At 38.8% G+C, this 23,160-nt stretch overlaps 1 protein-coding gene across 4 annotated transcripts in view; it reads left to right on the top strand.

The window, feature by feature from the left end:
• Positions 1–22,792, top strand: part of RCOR1 (REST corepressor 1) — a 153,772-nt gene extending 130,980 nt beyond the window's left edge. Inside the window, exons 8-12 of one of the 4 annotated variants that reach the window (XM_070752076.1) lie at positions 16,412–16,624; positions 17,831–17,908; positions 18,489–18,546; positions 21,421–21,650; positions 22,612–22,792. In XM_070752076.1, the coding sequence (XP_070608177.1) occupies positions 16,412–16,624; positions 17,831–17,908; positions 18,489–18,546; positions 21,421–21,650; positions 22,612–22,653 (621 nt within the window). In that variant the 3' untranslated portion in view covers positions 22,654–22,792. Of the gene's footprint in view, positions 1–16,411; positions 16,625–17,830; positions 17,909–18,488; positions 18,547–21,420; positions 21,654–22,611 lie in introns of all 4 variants that reach the window. The other 3 variants (XM_070752095.1, XM_070752084.1, XM_070752067.1) reach the window with 3 other exon arrangements.
• The last annotated feature ends 368 nt before the right edge of the window (positions 22,793–23,160 follow it).

The following is a 23,160-nucleotide window of genomic DNA, read 5'->3' as shown; positions in this document are numbered from 1 at the left end:
AGGACTACCTGTATTTTGCCCCAAGACTACATTTTTTAAGAGATCAAGCCTCAACATAGACAAAAGCACAGTGAGGGACTACCTGAGGGAACTCAACGAATACAAATCACCAGGGCCAGACGGACTTCACCCCAAAGTCCTAAAAGAATTGGCAGACACCATAGCGGAACCACTCCTCCTCATCTACCAAATATCCTGGATCACTGGAGACCTACCGGAAGACTGGAAGCGAGCTGACGTAGTCCCCATCCACGAAAAAGGCAAAAAGACCGACCCAGGTAACTACAGACCAATCAGTCTGACCTCTATACCTGGAAAAATACTGGAGAAAATAATCAAAAAACAACTTACCCACTTCCTAGAAACAAACAAGATCATATCCAATAGCCAGCACGGATTCATCAGAAACAAATCATGCCAAACCAATCTCATATCATTTTTCAACACCATAACCAAGTCAGTTGACCAACGCAACTCAGTGGACCTCATATACTTGGACTTCAGTAAGGCTTTCGATAAAGTCGACCACAATCTCCTAATCCACAAACTAGAAAAAAATGGAGTAGATTACTACACATGTAGATGGATAAACAGTTGACTGACCAACCGCACCCAATGAGTTGTCCTCAACGGCACCAAATCCACATGGAAAAAAGTAGACAGTGGAGTACCACAGGGCTCTGTCCTGGGTCCTGTACTCTTTAACATCTTCATCAACGACCTGGACGAGGGAATAAAAGGGGAACTAATAAAATTTGCAGATGACACCAAGCTGGCGGGGGTAGCCAACACCCTTGAGGACAGGCTCAGAGTACAAGAAGACCTAGACAGACTATCACAGTGGGCCCATACCAACAAAATGAGGTTCAACACCGACAAATGCAGAGTCCTCCACCTCGGCAAAAAGAACCCTAGACATACATACAGCCTGGGAGATACCCCACTCAGCAGTAGTGACTGCGAAAGAGATCTTGGAGTCTTGGTGGACAATCAACTAAACATGAGTCAGCAATGTGCAGCAGCAGCCAAAAAAGGCAACTCAATCCTAAGCTGCATCAACAGAGGAATACACTCCAAGACCAGGGAAGTACTAATACCACTCTACTATGCCCTGGTCAGACCCCACCTGGAGTACTGCATCCAATTTTGGTCACCTCACTACAAAAAAGACATCGAAACTCTGGAGAAGGTGCAAAAAAGAGCAACCAAAATGATTAGGGGACTCGAAACCAAGACTTACGAAGAGAGATTGAGAGAACTGGGCATGGACAGCCTAGAAAAAAGAAGGTCTAGAGGGGACATGATAGCAGTTTACAGATACTTGAGGGGTTGCCACGGTGAGGAGGGGGGTCTCTTTATTCCCCAGGGCACCAGAGGGCCGGACGAGGAACAATGGTTGGAAGCTGACCAAGGAGAGATTCAACCTGGAAATAAGGAAGAACTTCCTGACGGTCAGAGCGATCAACCAATGGAACTGCCTGCCAGGGGAGGTGGTGAACTCCCCAACTCTGGACACCTTCAAGAGGAGATTGGACTTCCATTTGGCTCGGGTGCTGTAGGGTTTCCTGCTCAGGCAGGGGGTTGGACTCGATGACCTAACGGTCCCTTTCAACTCTATTTATTAAATGAATGAATGAATGAATGAATGAATGAATGAATGAATGAATGAATGAATGAATAAATAAATAAGAGTTTTTTGGTGGCATGACTAAGTTGCCTAGTTATACCAAAATGTAAGATGAATTTACTGTTGATTTGTTTGAATCCTTGTATACAGATCAAAAATCTGTGTGCCCTTTTCTTTGCTTCTAACTCAAGGGCTGGGTGGTCTCTGAGCCCCATGAAAACATGATGGCACGTCTGGATTCCATTGTTGAAATTTGGTAGTGAAATGGATAAATTTCAGCAGTTAAAATTCCTTCTCCCCATTTTTAGCAAGAATAAGGGAGGACATGAAAACGTTAAAAATAAGAGGCAAAATGCATCCATCCCAGATTTAAAATTCACCACTTTCCTTTTCTAAGAATGAAAAGGGGAAGGGGCGGAAGGACCCTGTAATTTTCCAACCTCACTCTCTTCAGATGCTAAATATTTCTTTACTTTTTAAAAAGAATGTCTCTGTTCTAAAAAAAATTGGAGATTATTATACTTGCACATCTTTTGAGTCATCTACTTAGCAATCAAATTGGATTTTAATGGCCAGATTTTAATAAAAGCTTCATTAATATATAACTATCCAAAGACTTCTACTATAAATAAAATAATAGAACACAATTAAGTTAATGCAAGACAAAGAGGCTATCGTATATACAACACCATTATAATATAGAAAGTTTCATCTGCAAAACTATCCTTATAGTGACAGGCAAAACCCCAGATTTCTGTTGCATTATACGTGACTTTATTGTAGTGTATGAGTACTTGTTTTGTATATCTTTTCTTGGCTTCTAGTTTGGTATCTAAATATAGTCTGAAAGTCTACTCCCTTGATGGACGTGGTACATTAAGTTTTAGTAAGGCAAATTCATTAAGACTATATGACAGTGAATAGCACAATAGTGTTGGAAAGTGATGGGTGAATTGACCCCAACCTAATTTGCACTTTGTTCACTGACTTGAGAATCCAGTGTTACAAATTTAGATGTAAAACACTGGATTTTCAGATTTCAGTGTATCCTGAAACATTCATACATAAATGATATCAAAATGTATCTGGGGAGTGTGGCATACATAATTGTATTACTATATATAGTATACCATATATATATATATCAGTCTGCATTGGTTGCCGATCAGTTTCCGGTCACAATTCAAAGTGTTGGTTATGACCTATAAAGCCCTTCATGGCACCGGACCAGACTATCTCAGGGACCGCCTTCTGCTGCATGAATCCCAGCGACCAGTTAGGTCCCACAGAGTGGGTCTTCTCCGGGTCGCTTGGCGGGACCCAGGGGAAGAGCCTTCTCTGTGGCGGCCCCGGCCCTCTGGAACCAACTCCCCCCAGAGATTAGAATTGCTCCCACCCTCCTTGCCTTTCGTAAGCTTCTTAAAACCCACCTCTGCCGCCTGAGATACTCTTTCCCCCTAGGCCTTTACAATTTTATGCATGGTATGTCTGTATGTATGTTTGGTTTTACAATAAGGGTTTTTAACTGTTTTAATATTGGATTGTCATATGCTGTTTTACTACTGTTGTTAGCCGCCCTGAGTCTACGGAGAGGGGCGGCATACAAATCCAATAAAATAAAATCAAAATCAAATACATACATACATACATACATACATACATACATACATACATACATACATACATATACCACATATTTTTGCTGAATATTTAAAATTAAGGGAGACTAGGATAGCGCTATTTCGGCCTTGTTCTGGCCTCATCAGCTAGCCATACCCTTACTGGGATTTGATCCCGGGGCTTCTGCCTTGGCAGAGAATTAACCTCTAGGCCACCAGATCTGATCCCTTCAGCTTTGTACGAGGGAGGGGCTATATGTTTTTTCTGTTGGTATATTGAAGGAACGTCACAGCTCCTTTTTTTGTCTCTAGTATGTATACATACTATACATACATACATACATACATACATACATACATACATTAGCGGCATATTGTTTGCCAAAAAATTGTTATTATTCAAGCAGGAAGTAGGAAACCCCCACCTCAGCCCCCAATATAATTTATTGGTGTATGGTTTCAGAGCAAACAACTTAAAAGAGTATAATTCCTTGAACAAAGTAGATTTAACAAGCTAGAATAAAATTATACCTTATTATCTACATTGAAATTAGGATTTTTCCTTTATTTTAAAAGCTTAAAGTTTATGGAACACCTATCAATTTTTTTCTAGATATCATTTACCTAGGTTACATAGTCATATCTGTTTTAAATTACAGGTATGTATTACGTTAGATGGTGAGTTGCTCAGACACATTTTGGAGTCAGGCAGTCCTCAAATCCAACCGAACAATAGCAAATAGAGGTAATTTTGAATAAATTCAATACTGGGATGTTTATAGGGAACTGAAACTGAAGATGAATGTAATTAGACATATGCCTTGAGGTTCAAGGAAGCAAATTGTAATAAAATCAAATCCATTAAAAAAGAAACTGGTAGAAAAAGGAGCCCAGGATGCGATGCATGGGAATTTTTAAAAAGAGGTTGTGAAAGCATATTTGCAATCTTTTCCAACAAAGGAGGAGGGGAAGAAGGTAAAAGATGAAATCATACATCTTATTGAAGATATAAAAGCCAAAAAGAAAAAAAAAATCACATAGGAAGCAGAAAGAATAGCAAGGCCGCCCACAAAGGGCTCTCAAGATTTGGAAAGATAGTGTCAAGAAAGAATGAGGCTAGATTAATGAAGGATGTAAAGAACAACAAAAAGATCTTCAGATATATTCAAAATAAAAGGAAGAGAAGTAAATGATTGTACAAGCTTCTCAGTAAGGATAACAACGGATAAGAAGTATAAAGATTGTGTATCAGATTTACGGATGATACAAAATTGGGTTGGATATCCAGTGCCCAAGAAAACAGAAATAAGATTCAAAATGAACTTGACAATTTAGAGAAATGGTTTGGCGGGCGGGGGGGACGACAGAATGAAATTTAACAGAGACAAATGCAAAGTTCTTCATGTAAAAAAAGAAATCAAAGTACTTATGTAAAAGAGCTTGGAATTATAGTTGATTACAAACTAAATATGACTCAGCAATGTGACATATTTGCTGAAAGGGCAAATGCAATTTGAGGCTGCATCAATTGAAGCCTACTTTGTAAATCACAGGAAGTGATCGTTCCATTTTATTCAGTATTCTTCATCTCCCATCTGAAATACTGGACACCATATTTTATAAAAGATTCAGAGAAACTAGAGCAGGTGCAGAAAATGGCAAAAAAATGATGATAAAAGACAATCTGACTCATACAAAGCAATTGTGATAACTTGGCATGTTCAGCTTTGAGATAAGTCAATTGGATGGGGTCATACAATTGTACTTTGTAAGGACCTGAAGGTAATCCTGGAGCACAGGATGGACAAAATGTCTATGGAGATTCTCAGTCATCCAGGTCATGGCTGTCGCAACAGTTGTCCCTTGAAAAAGCATGTTTGGGACAAGATGGACTAAATTCACAAGAAATCAGATTATAGTGAATGTTAAAAAGGACTTTCCATAATGAGGGTAGTTTAACACTGGAAACATTGGCTAAGTGAGCTGGAGAGATTGCTTTCAGTGTTTATGTTTAATCAGAGGCTGGACAACCAAGTACAGTGGAACCCCGACATAAGAGCTGCTCTACTTAAGAGCAACTCGAGATAAGAGCTGGGAGGGGAGAGATATTTTTGTTCTACTTACAAGCCCAAATTCGAGATACAAGCGCCAAGGAGCTGTCTTCTGAAGCCAAACGCTAACTTCCGCGTTCGGCTTCAGGAGACAGCTGCGAAGCGGCGCGCGTGTTTTAAAAGGTTGCAGCCGGCCTGGGGGGCTCGGGGGGGGTGCTTGCAGCTTTCTTTCTTGCTCTTTTTCTTTCTCTCTTTTACCTTCCCTTCCTCTATTTCTTCTTTTCTTTCTCCTTCCCACCTTCTTCCCTCCCTCCCTCCCTTCACTCATTCCTCTCTTACTCTCCCCTTTCATAAGTTTCCTTGCTTCCTTCCTCTGTTCCTGTCCCTTCCCTCTTTCTTTCCTTCCTTCCTTCCCACCCTCCGTCCATTCATTCACCCATTCCTCTCTTGATCGCTTAAAGCCGGTCCCTGGTGCAAAAAGGGTTGGGGACCTCTGTCCTACAGGATTGGGTGGCAGAGAAGTTGAACATATGTAAATTTAAAAGTTTAAGAAAGTTTACAAGTTAAGTGAAAGAAACTTCATTATTCATTTATATGTACATATACATTTCTTCATTAAAAACATGTCTTTCTGCATAATTTAGACTAACTTTGTGAGTTTTTTGAGGGCTGGAACCAATTAAAATTATTTACATTAATTCCTATGGGGAAAAGTCGTTCGAGATAAGAGCTGCTCGACTTAAGAGCCCAGGTCCGGAACGAATTAAACTCGTATCTCGAGGTACCACTGTATTAGGGAATGTGGACTTCTGTCCTAAACAGGGTTTCTCTTTCTGTCTAAGATTAAATTAAGAGCTGTGGTGGTGCAGTGGTTAGAATGCTGTTTTACAGGCTAATTCTGCCAATTGCCAGAAGTTTGATCCTTACTACCGGTAGCTCAAGGGTAACTCAGCCTTTCATCTTTTTGAAGTCAATAAAATGAGGACCCAGATTGTTGAGGGCAAGATGCTGACACTGTAAGCCACTTAGAGCTGCAAAGCCCTGTGAAGTAGTATATAAGTGTAAGTAGTTTTGCTATTAAATTGCATCTTCCAACTTTATAAATATGCGTGTGTATATTATTTAAAAAAATAGAACAGAAAGGAAAAAATAAGAGAGAAAATAAAAACAAAAATAAAAAATGCAGTAGTGATAAGATAAATAGGATTCTTATGCACATCAAGATATATATTATATAACCGTTTCAATAACAGATAACCACATTTCACTGTAATTGTTCATGCATAATCAGCATCTATAGGCATTTCATTCACAAGATGCAAGTAACTTCCTCTCTTCACTCCACCCAGTAATTGATGCCATAAATTTTGTCTTTCCAATGTTTAAGAACTAATCTCGTGGCAATAATAAGGGCACAGAGAATCAATTAAGGTAACCCTTCAGTTATGCTATGGGAAGAAATAATTATGTATATTCATTTGACTTTGAAACAAAGGTTAATATTTTCATAGCCACTACTTGGAAGTTTATTCACTATTAATTTATATGAGAAATACAAATTACACCGGCTCCGACCATAAAAATTATTTCACTATCTTGATTTCGATTACAAAACTTGGTATGACTATACTAGACGCAGCTTAAAAGCTGACTGTTCAAACATTTCAGTGCCATTATTTCTGAATCAGCCACTCCTGATTTCCCTATAATCACACAGTTATATTTTATCATAGAATGATACCCCATGGTTCAAGTCAACAAAATAATGTGTGTAATATAATGTGTGGATGACATTGGAGAGTTAGAGGAAGAGATGCTGCCTGGGAAACAAGAGAAAAAGAAGCCTCATTAAGTGGCTTAATTAGTGGCTCAGAAGAAAGAAATTTAGGAAGCACCTGCCATAATTAATCAAACTGGTAAATGTGATGAGGGGAAATTTGTACCGTCAGATTTCCAAGATTCTGTTAACGTATAGCCTGATAATAAAGTGGAAGTAGTCCATCTAGTTTTGTTTCATTTCAGGCTTCCTGTCTAATTCACATATCACTATAATCATAAAGTGACTTATTTTGATTCATATTGTACAAACCAGCCATTTGTACCTTCTTTGTAGCTTCCAATCATAATCCATCAGAACATGGATTTGTGCAATGTGTAAACTTTATCATTTTGTGGTAAAGTGGCTGATGTAATTTAGGTTCAAATCTCCATTCAGCCATGAAGCTCACCGAGTGACCTTGGAGTAGATATTGCTTATAGTGCCTCTTAGCTTTACCTACTTGGCAGGATGTTGAAATGATGAATATTGAGTGCTGAGAACTAGGATTACTCCTGATTTTCCCAATTAGATGATTGGATGATTCCTTGACCAAAGAACAAAAAAATAGAAACTAGACAGATGAATAACTCCATGAAGCTGTAGCTTGCACGTACAGTACATCCTATTATTCCCTTACTGCTGTTAATAAAAGGAGCACCTTCTGATAGGATTGCATGTTACATTAATTTATATAACCAAATATTTTAATCATATTTTGCCAAATAAGCAATGGTTTTTTTAACCATGTTTCACTATATATTTTTTTTCTCCCAAACAAGCTTAACAATGTTAAAAACTTAAAAGGTATCCCTTCTCTCCCTATAAAACCAAAACAGACTAACTGTCTAAAAATAAACAATTCAGGCTTTTCTTTTCTCAAAAGTTTAATAAAATTAGAAAATACCAAAACTTGTCCATTTCTTTCATAAACAATTGCAGTGGCTGAGTTTTTACAGTAAACTAATCTAGGACCAAACTAACTACATACTGATTTAGAACAAACTTCACAGATTCTTGAAATCCATAAGTTGTATGCTTTTGAATGTCAGTTTCTGGGGAATAATAAATTGCAGAAAGTTTTTGCAATTGTATTTTGCTTGTGGGCTTCCCAGAGGCATCTGGTTGACCACAGTGGGAAACTAAGAGATGGATTTGATCAATTTGTTTTTGCAGAGTTATTTTTATCGGGATTGAAAGAATGGTGGAAGTGTAAAGATAGAAGATGTGTTTTGTAAGACCAATATTTCAAGTTCTTAAGAAAAAGATAACAATGGTGGTTTTGTTTTTTGGGTTCCTATCAGTTTTTGGCACCACCAAGATTACAACGATATTAGTTGAAGGGCTGTTCATTGAGTGGTGTATAATTAGCTAAATTTTAAAAATCTTTTTAATAGACTTTACATTTGAGAAATGCAGGCTTTGGGAACTTTCAGAGAAGGTATGGCAACTGAAAAGCCAGCTAGTTGTTTATAATTCCTCTCTGGACAAGAGAGGGCTTGAGATCGTCTCACATTCTCTACACAATTGCTTCTCACAAGAAAAATGCAACATAGCAGTCGGTAGTGGACTTGAACTCTGGGAGATGAGAGAATAACCCTCTTTTTTGTTTTGCAAAAGTCACTGTTGGTACTTTCAAACTGGATTGCATACTTCTTTTCTAGTCACTTTCAAAAAATTGTTTTGTTAACTGCTTTACATGTAAAAGTATTGAATACAAGTTTAAGGACTTAATTTTTTCATTCTTTGGGAATCAACAGCAAAAGGGAGATTCCAATTCTGATTTTAGAAAGTTACAAAAAAGAGAACGATCCAGATAGATATGAAGCTCGGATACTATGGGGAACCAGAAGGAACTAATTATTAAAGTTAAAGGAGAAGAATGCTTATATGGAACATTACTATAAAAATACTCTATACTACATTACCATAAAAATATAAATGCAGGCTTTGGTTCTGCCTATCCCCATAAGCTTTGATTTGCCATTGATTCCCTGCAATGCTCTTCAGAACGGTGGAGGTAGCCATGCATAGTGAAAGTCAAAGTTAATTTGTATCTGCTGCGTTTTCCAAAAGGAAGCAGATGGTTGTAATATTTGAGTTTGTCCCCTTTCCAGATAGTATAACGTATGTTGACTTACACTCCTTTGTTTTTTTTACACACTCCTACAACCTTCCCAACCCAGTACCCTTCAAATGTGTGGGACATAGAATCATAGGCGAAAGGGGACCCTGAACATTGTTTGGTTTCTCTCTCCACTCACTGCAGGAGTCCACTGCTGTAATATCACTGACAGATGGCTATCTAACTTGTTTAAATCCTTGCCGTATATAAAAAAAGGTCCTGCCTATTCCCAAAGCAATCTATGTTTATTATGATGATTTTTTTCCTGATGTCTAACTGAGATCTACCTCCTCATAACTCTTTTGGTGTTCTGCAATAATTATAGACAGTTCTTCATGTCTTCTATAGCAGTGATTTTCAACCTTTTTTGAGCCGCGGCACATTTTTTACATTTACAAAACCATGGGGCACATTGAGTGTGTGTGTGGGGGGGGGGCGCTAAAAAAATTGGACAAAAAAATTCTCTCTTCCTTCCTTTTGCTCTACTTCTCTCTTTCTCTCCCTCTTTTTCTCTCTCTCTCCATCCCTCTTTCTTTCTCTCTCCCTCCCTCCCTCTATGTCTTTCTCTCTCCCACCTTCCCTCCCTCTCTTTCTCTCTCTTTCTCTCTCTCTTTCTTTCTTTCTTTCTCTCTCTTGCTCTCTCTCTTGATTTCTTTCTCTCTTGTTCTCTTTCTCTCTCTCTCTTGCTTGCTTTCTCTCTTGTTTGCTTTCTCTTTCTCTCTCTTTCTTTCTCTCTCTCTCTCGTTTTCTTTCTCTGAGCTTCGCGGCACACCTGACCGTGCCGCGGCACACTGGTTGAAAAACACTGTTCTATAGTATACCTGTTCAAAAATCCTACTACACTCAGTTCCTCCATGAATAAGATCCTTGCTACCAGCCCCTTCTTTGTCTAGGTTTCTTTCTGGAAAGGCTCCAATTTCTCAGAGACCATCCTAATTTGTGGTACTGAGAACTGATTGCAATATTTTAGGCACGGACTGACATGCAGAATAAAGAAGAACAATTACTTTTGACTTCAATCATCATAGTACCTTAGCTAACCCTGCTATAGGCTATGCTCTAATTGTAGCTGTAAGATTTTCAGTTCAAAACCCCAGATTAGGGATCTTGACATAACAATAACAGCAACAACCCACCACATGTCACTGACAGGTTGTACCTACCAAGAAGAATAGGGGGCTATTGCAAATCCATCAAACAGTAGAAGAAAAACTAAGTTTGAATGACTGTGTGAACCAAAGTACAGAAAAATTGCTGCAGGCTATGAAAAAGCAAAATGTTATCAAAACAACAGAAACAAAGACAGAATATAGGGGAAAACAGCTACATGGTAATAGATTAAATAGATGGTAAACCCAAACTTTGCATGGACAGCACTTGAAAAACATTGAAGGAAAATATGATAACAACTTGACATGGGAATGGCTTAAGAGGGGAACCATCAAGAAAGAAACAGAAGGTTTAATACTTGCTACTCAAGAACAAGCACTATAAACTAATGCCGTGAAAGTGAAGATACAGAAAATCCACAGACAATCCAAACTGCCAACTTTGCAATGACAAGGTCAAAACTGTTTCACATTTAATATGTGAATGCAGCAAAATTGCAGAAACTGATTATAAAGCTAGACACAACCGAGTTGCTAAATTAATCCACTGGTCAATATGTAAAAAATATGATTAATCTGTATCTAAAAAGTCATGAGAACATAAAGGTGTAAAAAGTTATAAAAAATGAGAAGTTGAAGATTTTGTGGGACTTTCAAATATAGACAGATCATCATTTGGAACACAACATGCCAGATATCACAGTTGTCAAAAGTCGAAATGTACAATTTATTGACATTGTGGTATCAGATGTCAAGAGTTGAAGAAAAAGAACTGGAAAAAAATCACAAAATATGACGACCCAGTCATTGAAACTATGTGATTATGGACGAAACAGTCTGACAGTCTCAAAATGGGTGAACAGTGCAGTCAGGCGGTAGGGAAAGCAAGTAGGATGCTTGGCTGCATAGCTAGAGGTATAACAAGCAGGAAGAGGGAGATTATGATCCCGCTATATAGAATGCTGGTGAGACCACATTTGGAATACTGTGTTCAGTTCTGGAGACCTCACCTACAAAAAGATATTGACAAAATTGAACGGGTCCAAAGACGGGCTACAAGAATGGTGGAAGGTCTTAAGCATAAAACGTATCAGGAAAGACTTAATGAACTCAATCTGTATAGTCTGGAGGACAGAAGGAAAAGGGGGGACATGATCGAAACATTTAAATATATTAAAGGGTTAAATAAAGTCCAGGAGGGAAGTGTTTTTAATAGGAAAGTGAACACAAGAACAAGGGGACACAATCTGAAGTTAGTTGGGGGAAAGATCAAAAGCAACATGAAAAAATATTATTTTACTGAAAGAGTAGTAGATCCTTGGAACAAACTTCCAGCAGACGTGGTAGATAAATCCACAGTAACTGAATTTAAACATGCCTGGGATAAACATATATCCATCCTAAGATAAAATACAGAAAATAGTATAAGGGCAGACTAGATGGACCATGAAGTCTTTTTCTGCCGTCAGACTTCTATGTTTCTATGAAACGTGTAACAGTGATATACATTGTCATTGGGGCACTTGCTATCATGTCCAAGAATTTTATAAGATACATCAACAAATTGCAGCTTCCTGCAGTAACATCAGTAGAACTGCAAACAACTGTGGAACATCATACAGCTTAATAAGGTACTTACTGTAGTTGATACCTAGGCCACTGGCAGCAACCTGTATGAATCATTAGCACCAGTCAATGGTATTTGTGATGCATTTTTGAATGGTCAGTTGACTGAGTTTCATGAATAAAGTAAATCATCATCATCATCATCATCATAGAATGCTGACAGCAACCCACATCAACCATCAGCACCAGATACATTTTTAAAGGGTCTAGGACTATTTGCCTCCTCCACTTCCCTGAGCCTGTTTTGTTCCCAGCCTTCCGCCTCCCAGCCATTCGGCACTGCCTTTTCTCCCTGGCCCTTTCACAGAACAGGCTTAAAAGCACTTTCACCATGGCCTTTTGGATGCAGGGGACACTTTGCTGCCAGCCAATCAGACTATTAATTCCTTTTCATTCCCTTCCACTCTGCCTGCTCGTGTGTCCAGAAGCAGCGTTTTTAGGAGAAGGAGTTTTATATTTTAATTTGATTAGAAGTAAGGCAGAAATTGAAATAACAAATGAGTGTAGTTTCCCTGTCTTTATCAAAAAAGTATCTACTTCATGGAATCTTTTCTGGTTCATGCAGGAGGCGGGTCAGCACAGGGCCCCCCGTGCGCATTGTGGATGTGGGCACAGGTGTGTTCTATTATGCGCGTATGTGCACTTTTGGTACCCGAGGAAAAAAAGGTTAGCCATCACTGGTTTAGAAGATAAAACTGGAATTTAATTTATTCCATACAACAGAGAGATGAACTCTTGCCACTTGTAAGCTGGTGAGAGGTATTGTGGATGCTTTGATGCGTTAGTGCAAAACACTGTAATATATAAAACTGCCCTTAATCCTTATTGTGTTATTGACCTATATAGATCAAGTTATTTTCTGCTAACAGTAGCTAAGATTTTATGGTTAGACCTTTTCTAGGAAACACAAATGTCCTTATAAAGGCATATCTCTACCCTCTCATACGTTGTTTGTTTTGCATACCACACTATTTTTTCCTTCCATTCAGTTGTGTCTGATTCTCGGAGATTGCCTGGACAAATGTACAAAATGTACATATAATGTCTTGAATAAACTGCAGTTAGCAAAGTTCACCTTAATGTGCTAAACGTAAACCTGATAAACCCAATTATAATGCAGCTTACTGTAATATGTGAAGTCAGCCTTTCAACATAAGTATGAGATGAATGCTGCATGTGGCGTTGAATATTCTTCAGTGAATCAGTGACATGACCATAGGGTCATGTCTAAGGAAGACAAGGACCCTAATTACAGTATACACTGATACCACATCTTACGAACTTAATTGGTTCCGGAACGAGGTTTGTAAGGTGAAAAGTTTGTAAGACAAAACAATGTTTCCCATAGGAATCAATGGAAAAGCGATTAATGCGGGCATGCCCAAAACTCACCCCTTTTGCCAGCTGAAGCACCCGTTTTTGCGCTGCTGGGATTCCCCTGAGGCTCCCCTCACTGGGAAACACCACCTCCTGACTTCTGTGTTTTTGTGATGCTGCAGGGAAATCCCAGCAGCCTAAAAACGGGTGCTTCGCTGGCAACGGAAGTCTAGAGGTGGGGTTTCCCAGCGAGGGGAGCCTCAGTGAAATTGCAGCATCGCAAAAACACGGAAGTCCTCGAAACCCCACCTCCAGACTTCCATGTTTTTGTGATGCTGTGATTTTGCTGAGGCTCCCCTCACTGGGAAACCCCACTTTCGGACTTCCGTTGCCAGCAAAGCACCCGTTTTTGCGCTGCTGGGATTCCCCTGCAGTATTGCAAAAACACGGAAGTCCGGAGGTGGTGTTTCCCATGGAAGGGAGCCTCAGGGGAATCCCAGCAACTCAAAAACAGGCGCTTCGCTGGCAACAGAAGTCTGGAGGCGGGGCATCCCAGTGGTGGCGGCTTGGGTATGTAAGGTGAAAATAGTTTGGAAGAAGAGGCAAAAAAATCTTAAACCCCGGGTTTGTATTTCGAAAAGTTTGTATGACGAGGGGTTTGTAAAATGAGGTATTACTGTATATATATTTAACTGTGGTTGAGGGAATCTGTCTTGGGAAGAGTTTCTTTTCCCTTTTCCTGCCAACCCTTTTCCGAATCTCTCTCTCATGTACAGCCAATCCATTACTGAGCATTCTCCCTTCAGTACTTGATGCTCAAACTAGCAAAATCCTAATTAATCCTGGATCAAGTTTGTTTTCAAACCAAAGACCAGCATCAAGGTTGAAAGCTGATTTAAGTCACTGGCTTAAGATCAAAGGATGATTAAAATCGACTAGTATTCCTTCCAGGTGCACATTGAAATAAAAGATGGTTATCAACGAGCAGACATGGAAATGGACAGAGGGAAGCAGGCATCATGACTTTTCAGAGAGAATGTACTTGTCAAACTAAGGTGGGGCTCATGCACCCTTGCTTGAAAAGGCAGAATCTTCTGGGAAATCTGTGTATACTGAACAATTTCCGGTTAAGCTTGGAGGTTATTTTTCTCAGAGCAGGAAAAGCTCTGTAGTGGTTGCTTGATGCCTCTATGCCTTGCTGTTTTCATTTGAAGAAAGGCAGAAGCAATTATGGCTTTCCCTTAACTGGGAGCTTGTTAAGGGTCTTTTTCACATTCTGGAGACATGTCCTCAGTGTTATCAAAAGATTCAGAAGAAATTTTAAAAATTACATAGCTGGTGGAGTGGCAGGCAGATCTAAGTGTTCCTTTGCAGGAATCTAAAACAGTGTCTCCGATTCATTCTTTATGTTTCATACTTGTCCCTGAAAGACCTTTTTCTAGGACAGATTTCATACCAATGCAAAAATCTTTATCCCTCAGTTTTGCAGTGCTGCATATAAAAAGGAATGAGCTTTAAGGATTAGCCTGCAATCATCTGACCCTTCATGTTTTGTCTTAAATTAGTTTCTTCTTCTTCCCCTCTGGCTGACACACACGAAATTGCATATCAAAAATAATTTTTAGATTTCCCCCCCCCTCCTTAATTCAGCCACCCCCTTGCTAAACGGAGATATCTTCTTTTATTTCTGATACACTGTTAAACTGAGGTGCTGATGGCCAGAACTTTGAAAGAGTGCTTTGGTTGGTTTTCAGTGGCATGCCTGGAATGCATGTTGTCACTTTAATCTTCTATATAGGAGTATTGAGTCATTTTCTCAAGATGGGGAGTATGGTAGTCATTCTTTGCTGGAAGAATATTTCTCATATGTGTTGGAGCCATTGCATTATGTGTGGTTTTGGGTTAGTACAGTAATTTAAGGAAAATACTTAGCAGACTTCATCTTACTTAGACCTATGGTGGTACAGTGGTTAGAATGCAGTATTGCAGTCTAATTCACTGCTCAATCCAGGAGTTTGAATCAGCCCTCCATCCTTCCAAGGTCAGTAAAAGGAGGACCCAGATTGTTGGGGACAATATGCTGACTCTGTAAACTGCTTAGAGAGGGCTGTAAAGCCCTATGAAGTGGTATACAAGTCCAAGTGCTATTGCTATTACTTCATTTTAACAAGAGAGGTGCATGTTGTACTCTTGTGTCTCTCCTTCCAGTGTTGTTACTTTAGCAGAAAAGTACTTGGGCAGCACCAACAAATGTGCAGTTCAATGTGCAGAGAGTTGCATATGATTTTAAAAGATGTTTGGCCTATGGCAAGTCAGAAGAATGATGCCATAATGCTTTTCTACTGGACAGGCCTGTTGTGCAAGTTGACCTTTTTGAAGAACTTTGAAGGGCAAAATAGATGCCCTAAAGCAGTGATGCCGAACCTTTTTTCCCTCAGGTACTGAAAGAGCACTCGCGTGCGCTATCATGCGTGCGCAAGTGCCCACACCCATAATTCAATGCCTGGGGAGGGCAAAAACAGTTTCCCCCCCACTGCCCAGAGGCCTTCTGGAGGCTAGAAACAGCCTGTTCTCCAACTCTGATGGGCCCAGCGGGCTCATGTTTTGCCCTCCCCAGGCTCCAAAGGCTTCCCGGGAGCAGGTGGAGAGGGTAAAAACACCCTCCCTCATCCCCCCAGAGGCTCTCTGAAAGCAAAAAATGTCCTCCCAGAGCCTCTGTACAAGCCAAAAATCAGCTGGCCAGCACACATATGTATGTTGGCGCTGAGCTAGGGCAACGACTTGTGTGCCAGCAGATATGGCTCTGCGTGCCACCTGTGGAACCCGTGCCATAGGTTCGCCATCACTGCCCTAAAGATTCAAGAACTCATATTCAGGTGACCTCTGTGTTCTGGGAAGATTAAAATTAGATGCCTATTTCACCCATTAAATTGTGAAAATGCCGACCCTATCCACTGGTTTAGTAAAAAGATAGTGTGTCCCATTTGTAGTTGGCTTTTGTAATGCAGGACCATGGGAAAAGAATACACCAATGAGTGTCCACTTCAGGTTTGGGGCATATGTGGAAGTGGCAGTAGTTATGGATAGCTTGCGGTCGAATCATCAGGCTTACATGTGGTAGATCTCTCCTTTGCAGATTCCTCCCGTGGAAACAATTCCTCAGGTAAAGAAAGAAAAGCACAGTACCCAGGCTGCTAAGAACAGGGCCAAGAGGAAACCTCCCAAAGGAATGTTTCTCTCTCAGGAAGACGTGGAAGCCGTCTCTGCCAACGCAACCGCTGCCACCACTTTGCTCAGGCAACTGGATATGGAGCTCGTCTCCATCAAGCGACAGGTATGTGTTCTCTCCTGGCAACAGAGCGAGGCTTCTTTTTAATCATCTGATACATATTTTAAACAATCTCAACTTCACAGCTCCCTGGGAGGATTTATAGCTTGGGTGAGATGTTTTGCATCAGGATGAGACCTGATTAACAAGCTGTCAGTTGCAGTACATTTTAGAGGAGAATTATTTCAACTTGGCTTTCTATTTACAGTGCAGCAAGATGAATTGCCAACTTCCTGTATCTTACTCAGGACATCATTACGGATTTTCATAAATCAGTTTCCATGTTTGCTCCACACTTTGGGCTTTCTAGTTTCTGAAAACTTTTATGCCAGTAATCAATTATTTTATTGATTTCCATCTAAATCCTAATCCTACACATTCGAGTATAAAATATTAGAATATTTTCCCTCTGCCTTACCACTTCTATGCAGCTAGCTTTTATTCTTCTATTTCCTCTATTGGTTAGAAGGTTACTGCACTGGTCGTTCATTAGGTCCCATTAGCATCCACTTACCCACATCCACGTAACAATGATCAGCTCCTTTTATATTTGCCACATTGTTCTACTTGACATTTTAAAAGATTATTTTAATTTTAAAAGACATTTAAATGGAAAACTGTGGATTGCAAAGCACAACTTCAAACCTTCAGCATGACCAGTGTCATACCTTCCACTGGCAGGTAGATAGCTTTTATTACAATCAGATGTTGGGGGTTGGGGGGAACTCTATAGGCATTTTCATAAAATAAAAATAATGAGTGACTGCAGTTAAGGGGGTGAGTTAGAGTTGTTTTTTAAATGCCGTGGTGTCCAAAAGAAACACATAGGCAAGCAATGGGAACACAATCATTTTAACAATGTAAGAGTTCTGTTGGGAATCATCCAATTTAGTATCTTTTTTTTAAACAAGTGTTAACATTAGAAAGTCCCCAAAGCGGCTAAGAACAAAAGAGCCTATTCCCCATTATTGCTTCTCAACTACTGGATGTTTGGGTGGGAGGCAAAAAAGAACAAGATCCCAATCTTAGTTGGGGAGGAAACTGTGGTTGTTGGAGGAATGGGGGCTCCTGTTTTAAGTTATTGGTGGTGGTGGGGAAATAGATAATATTGCCCCCCCCCACACCAATGTTTTAGAGAATATTTGAAATTAGATCAAATTTTATGCAAACTTTGTATATTATCCATACTGAAAGAGGAACTTTTCTTTTCAGATTCAAAATATCAAACAAACGAACAGCTCTCTGAAAGAGAAACTTGAAGGAGGGGTAGAGCAATATAGGTTACCAGAGGTAAGTTTGTGTTATAAGGGGGAAATTATGTTTTCTTCCTTCTTTTCTGAAGTTTACAGAAGGGAACCTGATTAAGTTGATCAAATTTGCCATTTATCCCTATAATTGGCACATTGAGCTGCAGAGGTCCTTCAGGAGCTTCTGAGGCCCAGGTCCTTTTCTAGCTCCAGTGTTGGAGTTAGGATGAGGAGAAGTGCAGAAGTCCTAATCAGGAAGATACCAAAAGCCATATCCAGACGCCCTCAGATTTTGACTTGGTTGACAAAGCCAACCCATTCATGGACTCTGGTAGCTAGCTTTGTGCTAAAATCATTGACTATATTCTCTTTATCCCTTTTTTTCCTTTATGCTGTTATAAATTAAATGTTGTTAACTAAACAATGGACTACCTCTATAATTTCACTTGAAAGAGAATTTTTTTAAAAAAAACATGCTGAGAAGAATAATGCAGGGTTTATTTAACAAATGACTGCTCAAGCAATGTATTCACAGTTTCATTTGTATACAGTTTGGGGGCTGAGGTTTAAAAGCACATCTGTTATCTAAGTAAATTATTCTCTTTATGTTTTGTGGTGCTTAGGTAACATTGAAATTTAATGCACGCTGGACCACAGATGAACAGCTTCTTGCAGTGCAAGGTATGGCGTTGGAAATATTTTCCTGTCTGTAGGGAAGATGACCCTATGTCTTGATTTCTGATGGAGATTTCCTCATTGGCCAGTGAGATAATTCTCCAAATTTCTGCTTCTGACCCATGCCTTAGGGTCGATGCTAACCTTGGAGACATGAACTGCATTTATTGTAGGGTGGTCAGACTCATTCATTTTTGCATTGACAGTTGTCCATATGCCAGATGATGATTGACCCAGTTCCTCACTTTCCAAATCATGATTGTTGGTTGAAGTGGGTAGAATTTGACTGGACTACGCTAGCCTTATTCTTGTATTTTTGATGGTGCGCCTGTGTGTATTCAGTGCACATATTTTAAACATGAAAATAGTTTTTCTCTGTGTGTGCTTGCGCTGTATGCAAAATGTGCCCAATTTCACCCACTGCAGGCATACTTACAAGGATGTGCTAACAAGAAGAGGTCCTTGTTTCTGCTTTTGTCCGGTTGTGGAAACATATTCATTAACATAGAAATATGGCTTGGAGTCCCTGTGGAATCAGTCATTAGCATTCATTTATTTATCAAATTTGTATGACCAAGGGCACTGAGCGTATTTGAGTGGATTCATAACTGGCTTGTCCAGGCACAGGAGGCAAGTCTTCTCAACCTGCATTCTGTTCTGCAGCCAGTGATGCTGTTTTTATACTTATCTGTGATTCCCCTTTGAGACCTCTGTTTCTTCTATCCACCATGAGAAATGTGAATGTCCCACTGATAAGTTGAAAACAATACTCCCTTTCCTGCAATAGTGGTTGGCAAAGAATCTGCAGGTAGATGGAATTGTGGCTGAGTAGATTCAAGTACAGCAACACATCTGATTGAGAGACGATATCACTAGCATTAATGCAGACTGTCAGGCTGGAAAGCCATTTTTTTGCATTGGGCCTTCAGGCTTGCCACAAACTGGGAGGGCGGATTGTATGGAGCATGGGTGATATGTAGTCATAATAACATTCTTTTCTCAGAGAGTCAAGGCCACCTTGCCTTCCACCTGGTGGGAAATGGTTAAGAAATATCTCCAGTTGGGACGGTGTGGTGATTGGACCATGTGATGGACATGTGGGTGTTGGGCAGGGGCTTGAACTTTCTTTTGGATGGGGAAAACTTCGAAGCTTTCAGTTTTGGGTTTTCCCAGATGTGCCAATATGACATCTGTAATCAAATGGAACTTTGAGGAACCTCATGGCTCAGAGTTTTCTTTCTCTGAGAATATTAATTGGAACACTGACATTGACTAGGAAAGGGAGGGCATCATCAAGGCTATAGGATTTTGCTATTGAAGAAATGCAGTGATGGCATTTGGATCTTGCTCACAAGATGTCAACAGAGAAGGAGAAACTTCTGGAGTAAGAGGTATATTAGCCACTTAATCAACCACACACAATTGTAGAAATCCAGCCAGCAAATCTTGAAATTGATAATCATACTATTTAAAGATATTATTATTGAGATTTACACAAATTTAATAATATCGGGATCATTGCATGCCCAAATTTGAGAAGTTCTGTATTAATCGATTAAATATTTTAGGAATAGGATAGTTGCTTGTTTCATTTTTAAATGATTTTGAAATATTTAAACCAAGAATGTGAACATACTCATATAGTTGGAATCGAAAAATGCACCAAACAGATTAAAAAGGAGAAATAATTACACAGATTACAGAGTTTAGTTTTCTTGCTGACTTGTAAAATGAACAATTAACATTAAAATCACCATATTCACTTTGCCTCAATATGATGTTTTTTTATCATGAGAACAGCATACTAGATAGCATGTTATATTTATTGGGCTAACCCAGGGGTAGGCAAAGTTGGCTCTTCTATGACTTATGGACTTCAACTCCCAGAATTCCTGAGCCAATCATGCTACCACAGGAATTCTGGGAGTTGAAATTCACATGTCAAAGAGAAGCCAACTTTACCTACCCCTGGGCTAACCAATGATGAAGTCCTTTACAGTACTCTTGATGTTTGATAGTGTATCAAGTTTTCAGGATTGCTTCACTTTTAAAAGATTGTTGCTCGGTTTCAATTTGTTTTTAACATTGTTCACTAGCTAGGCTTTTGAACTGAATGGCCTTAAATTAATTTATAACTATATTTTTATTTAGGAGAAACAGTGATAAGCAAAGTACACAAAAGAAGAAAGAATTAATAAGGGGTGGGGAAGAATTCAGAGTGTGGGATAAGAAAAATTAAAAGGAAATACAGCTAAATCTTCATTTGGCCATAAGAAATATCAAATATTTTCAAACATATAGTTTTAGTAAGGTAATTGGTTTAATTGATATCCTGATCAGTGTAAATTGCTAATTTTATTATAGAGTTGTCTTGCATGACATTGGTGGCTATGTTTGATGAATAAAATAATAAATAAATAAATAACCATATTGAGGCAGAATCTTTAAAAAGCCAAGATTTACCACTCTTCTATAAACCTATAATTGGTTTAGAAACAGTGTGACCCTTGATGTATCCCTTAAATTTAGTTGTTGACTTTGGAACTATAAATAGTATATCCATTCCATCTCAAGGAGGTTCATTTGCTGTGTCAATAAATTCTCTACTGCCTCTACAGCATACATTTTTTGCAGTCCTGTTGATGCAAATACACACTCATCAAGTTTTATTCTGACATCTCATTCAAGGTCACAAGGGGATCTAGGCTAAATTCTCATGTCTACTGGATGATCTTAGGACATTCAATCTAATTTAGCTCCCTGCATGCTTGTGAAAATGCATGCTACTTGGGACAGGATTCCATAGCATGAGTTTGAAGGTTATATGCATTGTCCTCTGGGCTTCAGAAATGGTACTGATAGATATGTTTTCTTTTGTAGCAATCAGGAAATATGGTCGTGATTTTCAAGCAATCTCTGATGTCATTGGAAACAAATCTGTGGTGCAAGTGAAAAACTTTTTCGTAAATTATCGGCGGCGTTTTAACATAGATGAGGTCCTACAGGAGTGGGAAGCTGAGCATGGGAAGGCTGAGATAAATAGAACCAGTACACAGAAACCTGTCAAATCCCCAGATAATACTATTAAAGTATCTGAAGAAGAAGATGAGGTAGTAGTAGATTTTTTTTATTATTATTACTTGAGAGCAGTATGTATTTATTGTGCCAAACTGGATTACTGTATAGTGTTTTTGATAGTATCTGATTAGCTTTTGGATAACTATACTATATAACTATGCTGTTTGGAAATGGATATCATCACTTAAGGTCATGGTTGTCCCAAATGTGCTTTTTCAAAAGGCAGCTGGGCTTTCTTGTTTTAGTTTTTTTTTCCTTTGAAAACGTTTTTTTTTTAAAAAAAAACTTTATTAATTTATTAAGAATGGGGAAGGGGAATGGGAATACAAAAAGAAAAAAAGGGGTAGAAAACAAGACATCTTTTTACATAATAACATATATCAATTGTTGTATATTCATTTCAAGCATTTATCTATAGATATTTACATTTGAAAACCTTTTGCTTCTCATCCAAAAAGCTTCTTCAGTTCTTGGATGAGAAATGAAATGTTATCAAAGAAAAACAAAAGCAAAGTCCAGTTGCCTTTTGGAAAAGCACTTTTGGGTCTCTCAGTCATATTTTCTCCCCTGATTTTCCTTTCAAACTTTCAAATATTTTTATGCATTTGTAGTGTGGTTTTAGACTAATATTATTTGTAGTTTTTAATTTATTTTGGCATTATTTACAATTCTGTAAATATCTGAAGGCAGTGAAACAGAAATGTAAAAAAAATTGCCAAAGAGACAAGTTTGACATTTGTGCTAACATTTTTCTTCTTTCTTGCTTCATTGAAAATAATGCTTCTGACAATAGAATTCTATTTGTTATTGATTGAGAATTCCAATAATAGAATCTGAGGAGCGGGAGAGACATTAATTCATTGCTCTACATAACTATCTGTGAATTTTCCTTTCTTTCAATGTCTGCTCTTTTTTCTTAAACCAGAAATGAAATTAAGTAAAAGAGGTATGTGTGCGTGCATAAAAAATAATTTTAATTTTCTTTTATTGCAGGCTACTTCGGTTTTGGATGTCAGATATTCATCCGCTTCATGAAAAACTCAGGTAGCCTAGAACAATGTTATGTTTGACTACTATGTTATCTGAAATATCAGGTATTAGCAAAACTTTGGACAGCCATCTGCATCATAACTCTGTGGACAAGCAGCTATTACCAAAAAAAAAAAATGAAAAAGAGAGAGGACAGATCACAAATATAGGCAAGCACTTCTGTTGCTGTTCTGTATTTGCCTTAACTTTCTTCTCAATCTTCCCAACCAACTACCCATCCAATTTCTGCAACTCCTGGAACAAGCTCTCAGTTTTCAACATCATCAAGTTTTAAAGCATCAGTGACTTCTTGAACCATCTACACCCCCTCTGTAAACTTTGATTAGCCAACCTGGTTCCTGGTCATCCTCACAAATTACCTCCTGACAGCAGGGGCATTTCTAAAACATACTCTGTAGTAAGATAATAGTATGCATTTCTATATGCCCTTGTATGATTTAAACTTATTTTTTATGATATAATCATTGCTGATAAGGTAACCTTTTATTTTAT

This window comes from Erythrolamprus reginae, chromosome 1 (assembly GCF_031021105.1).
Source record: "Erythrolamprus reginae isolate rEryReg1 chromosome 1, rEryReg1.hap1, whole genome shotgun sequence".
Classification (NCBI taxonomy): domain Eukaryota; kingdom Metazoa; phylum Chordata; class Lepidosauria; order Squamata; family Dipsadidae; genus Erythrolamprus; species Erythrolamprus reginae.
The sequence above is the reverse complement of the archived record's forward strand: the minus strand, read 5'-3'. Positions and strand labels throughout refer to the sequence as shown.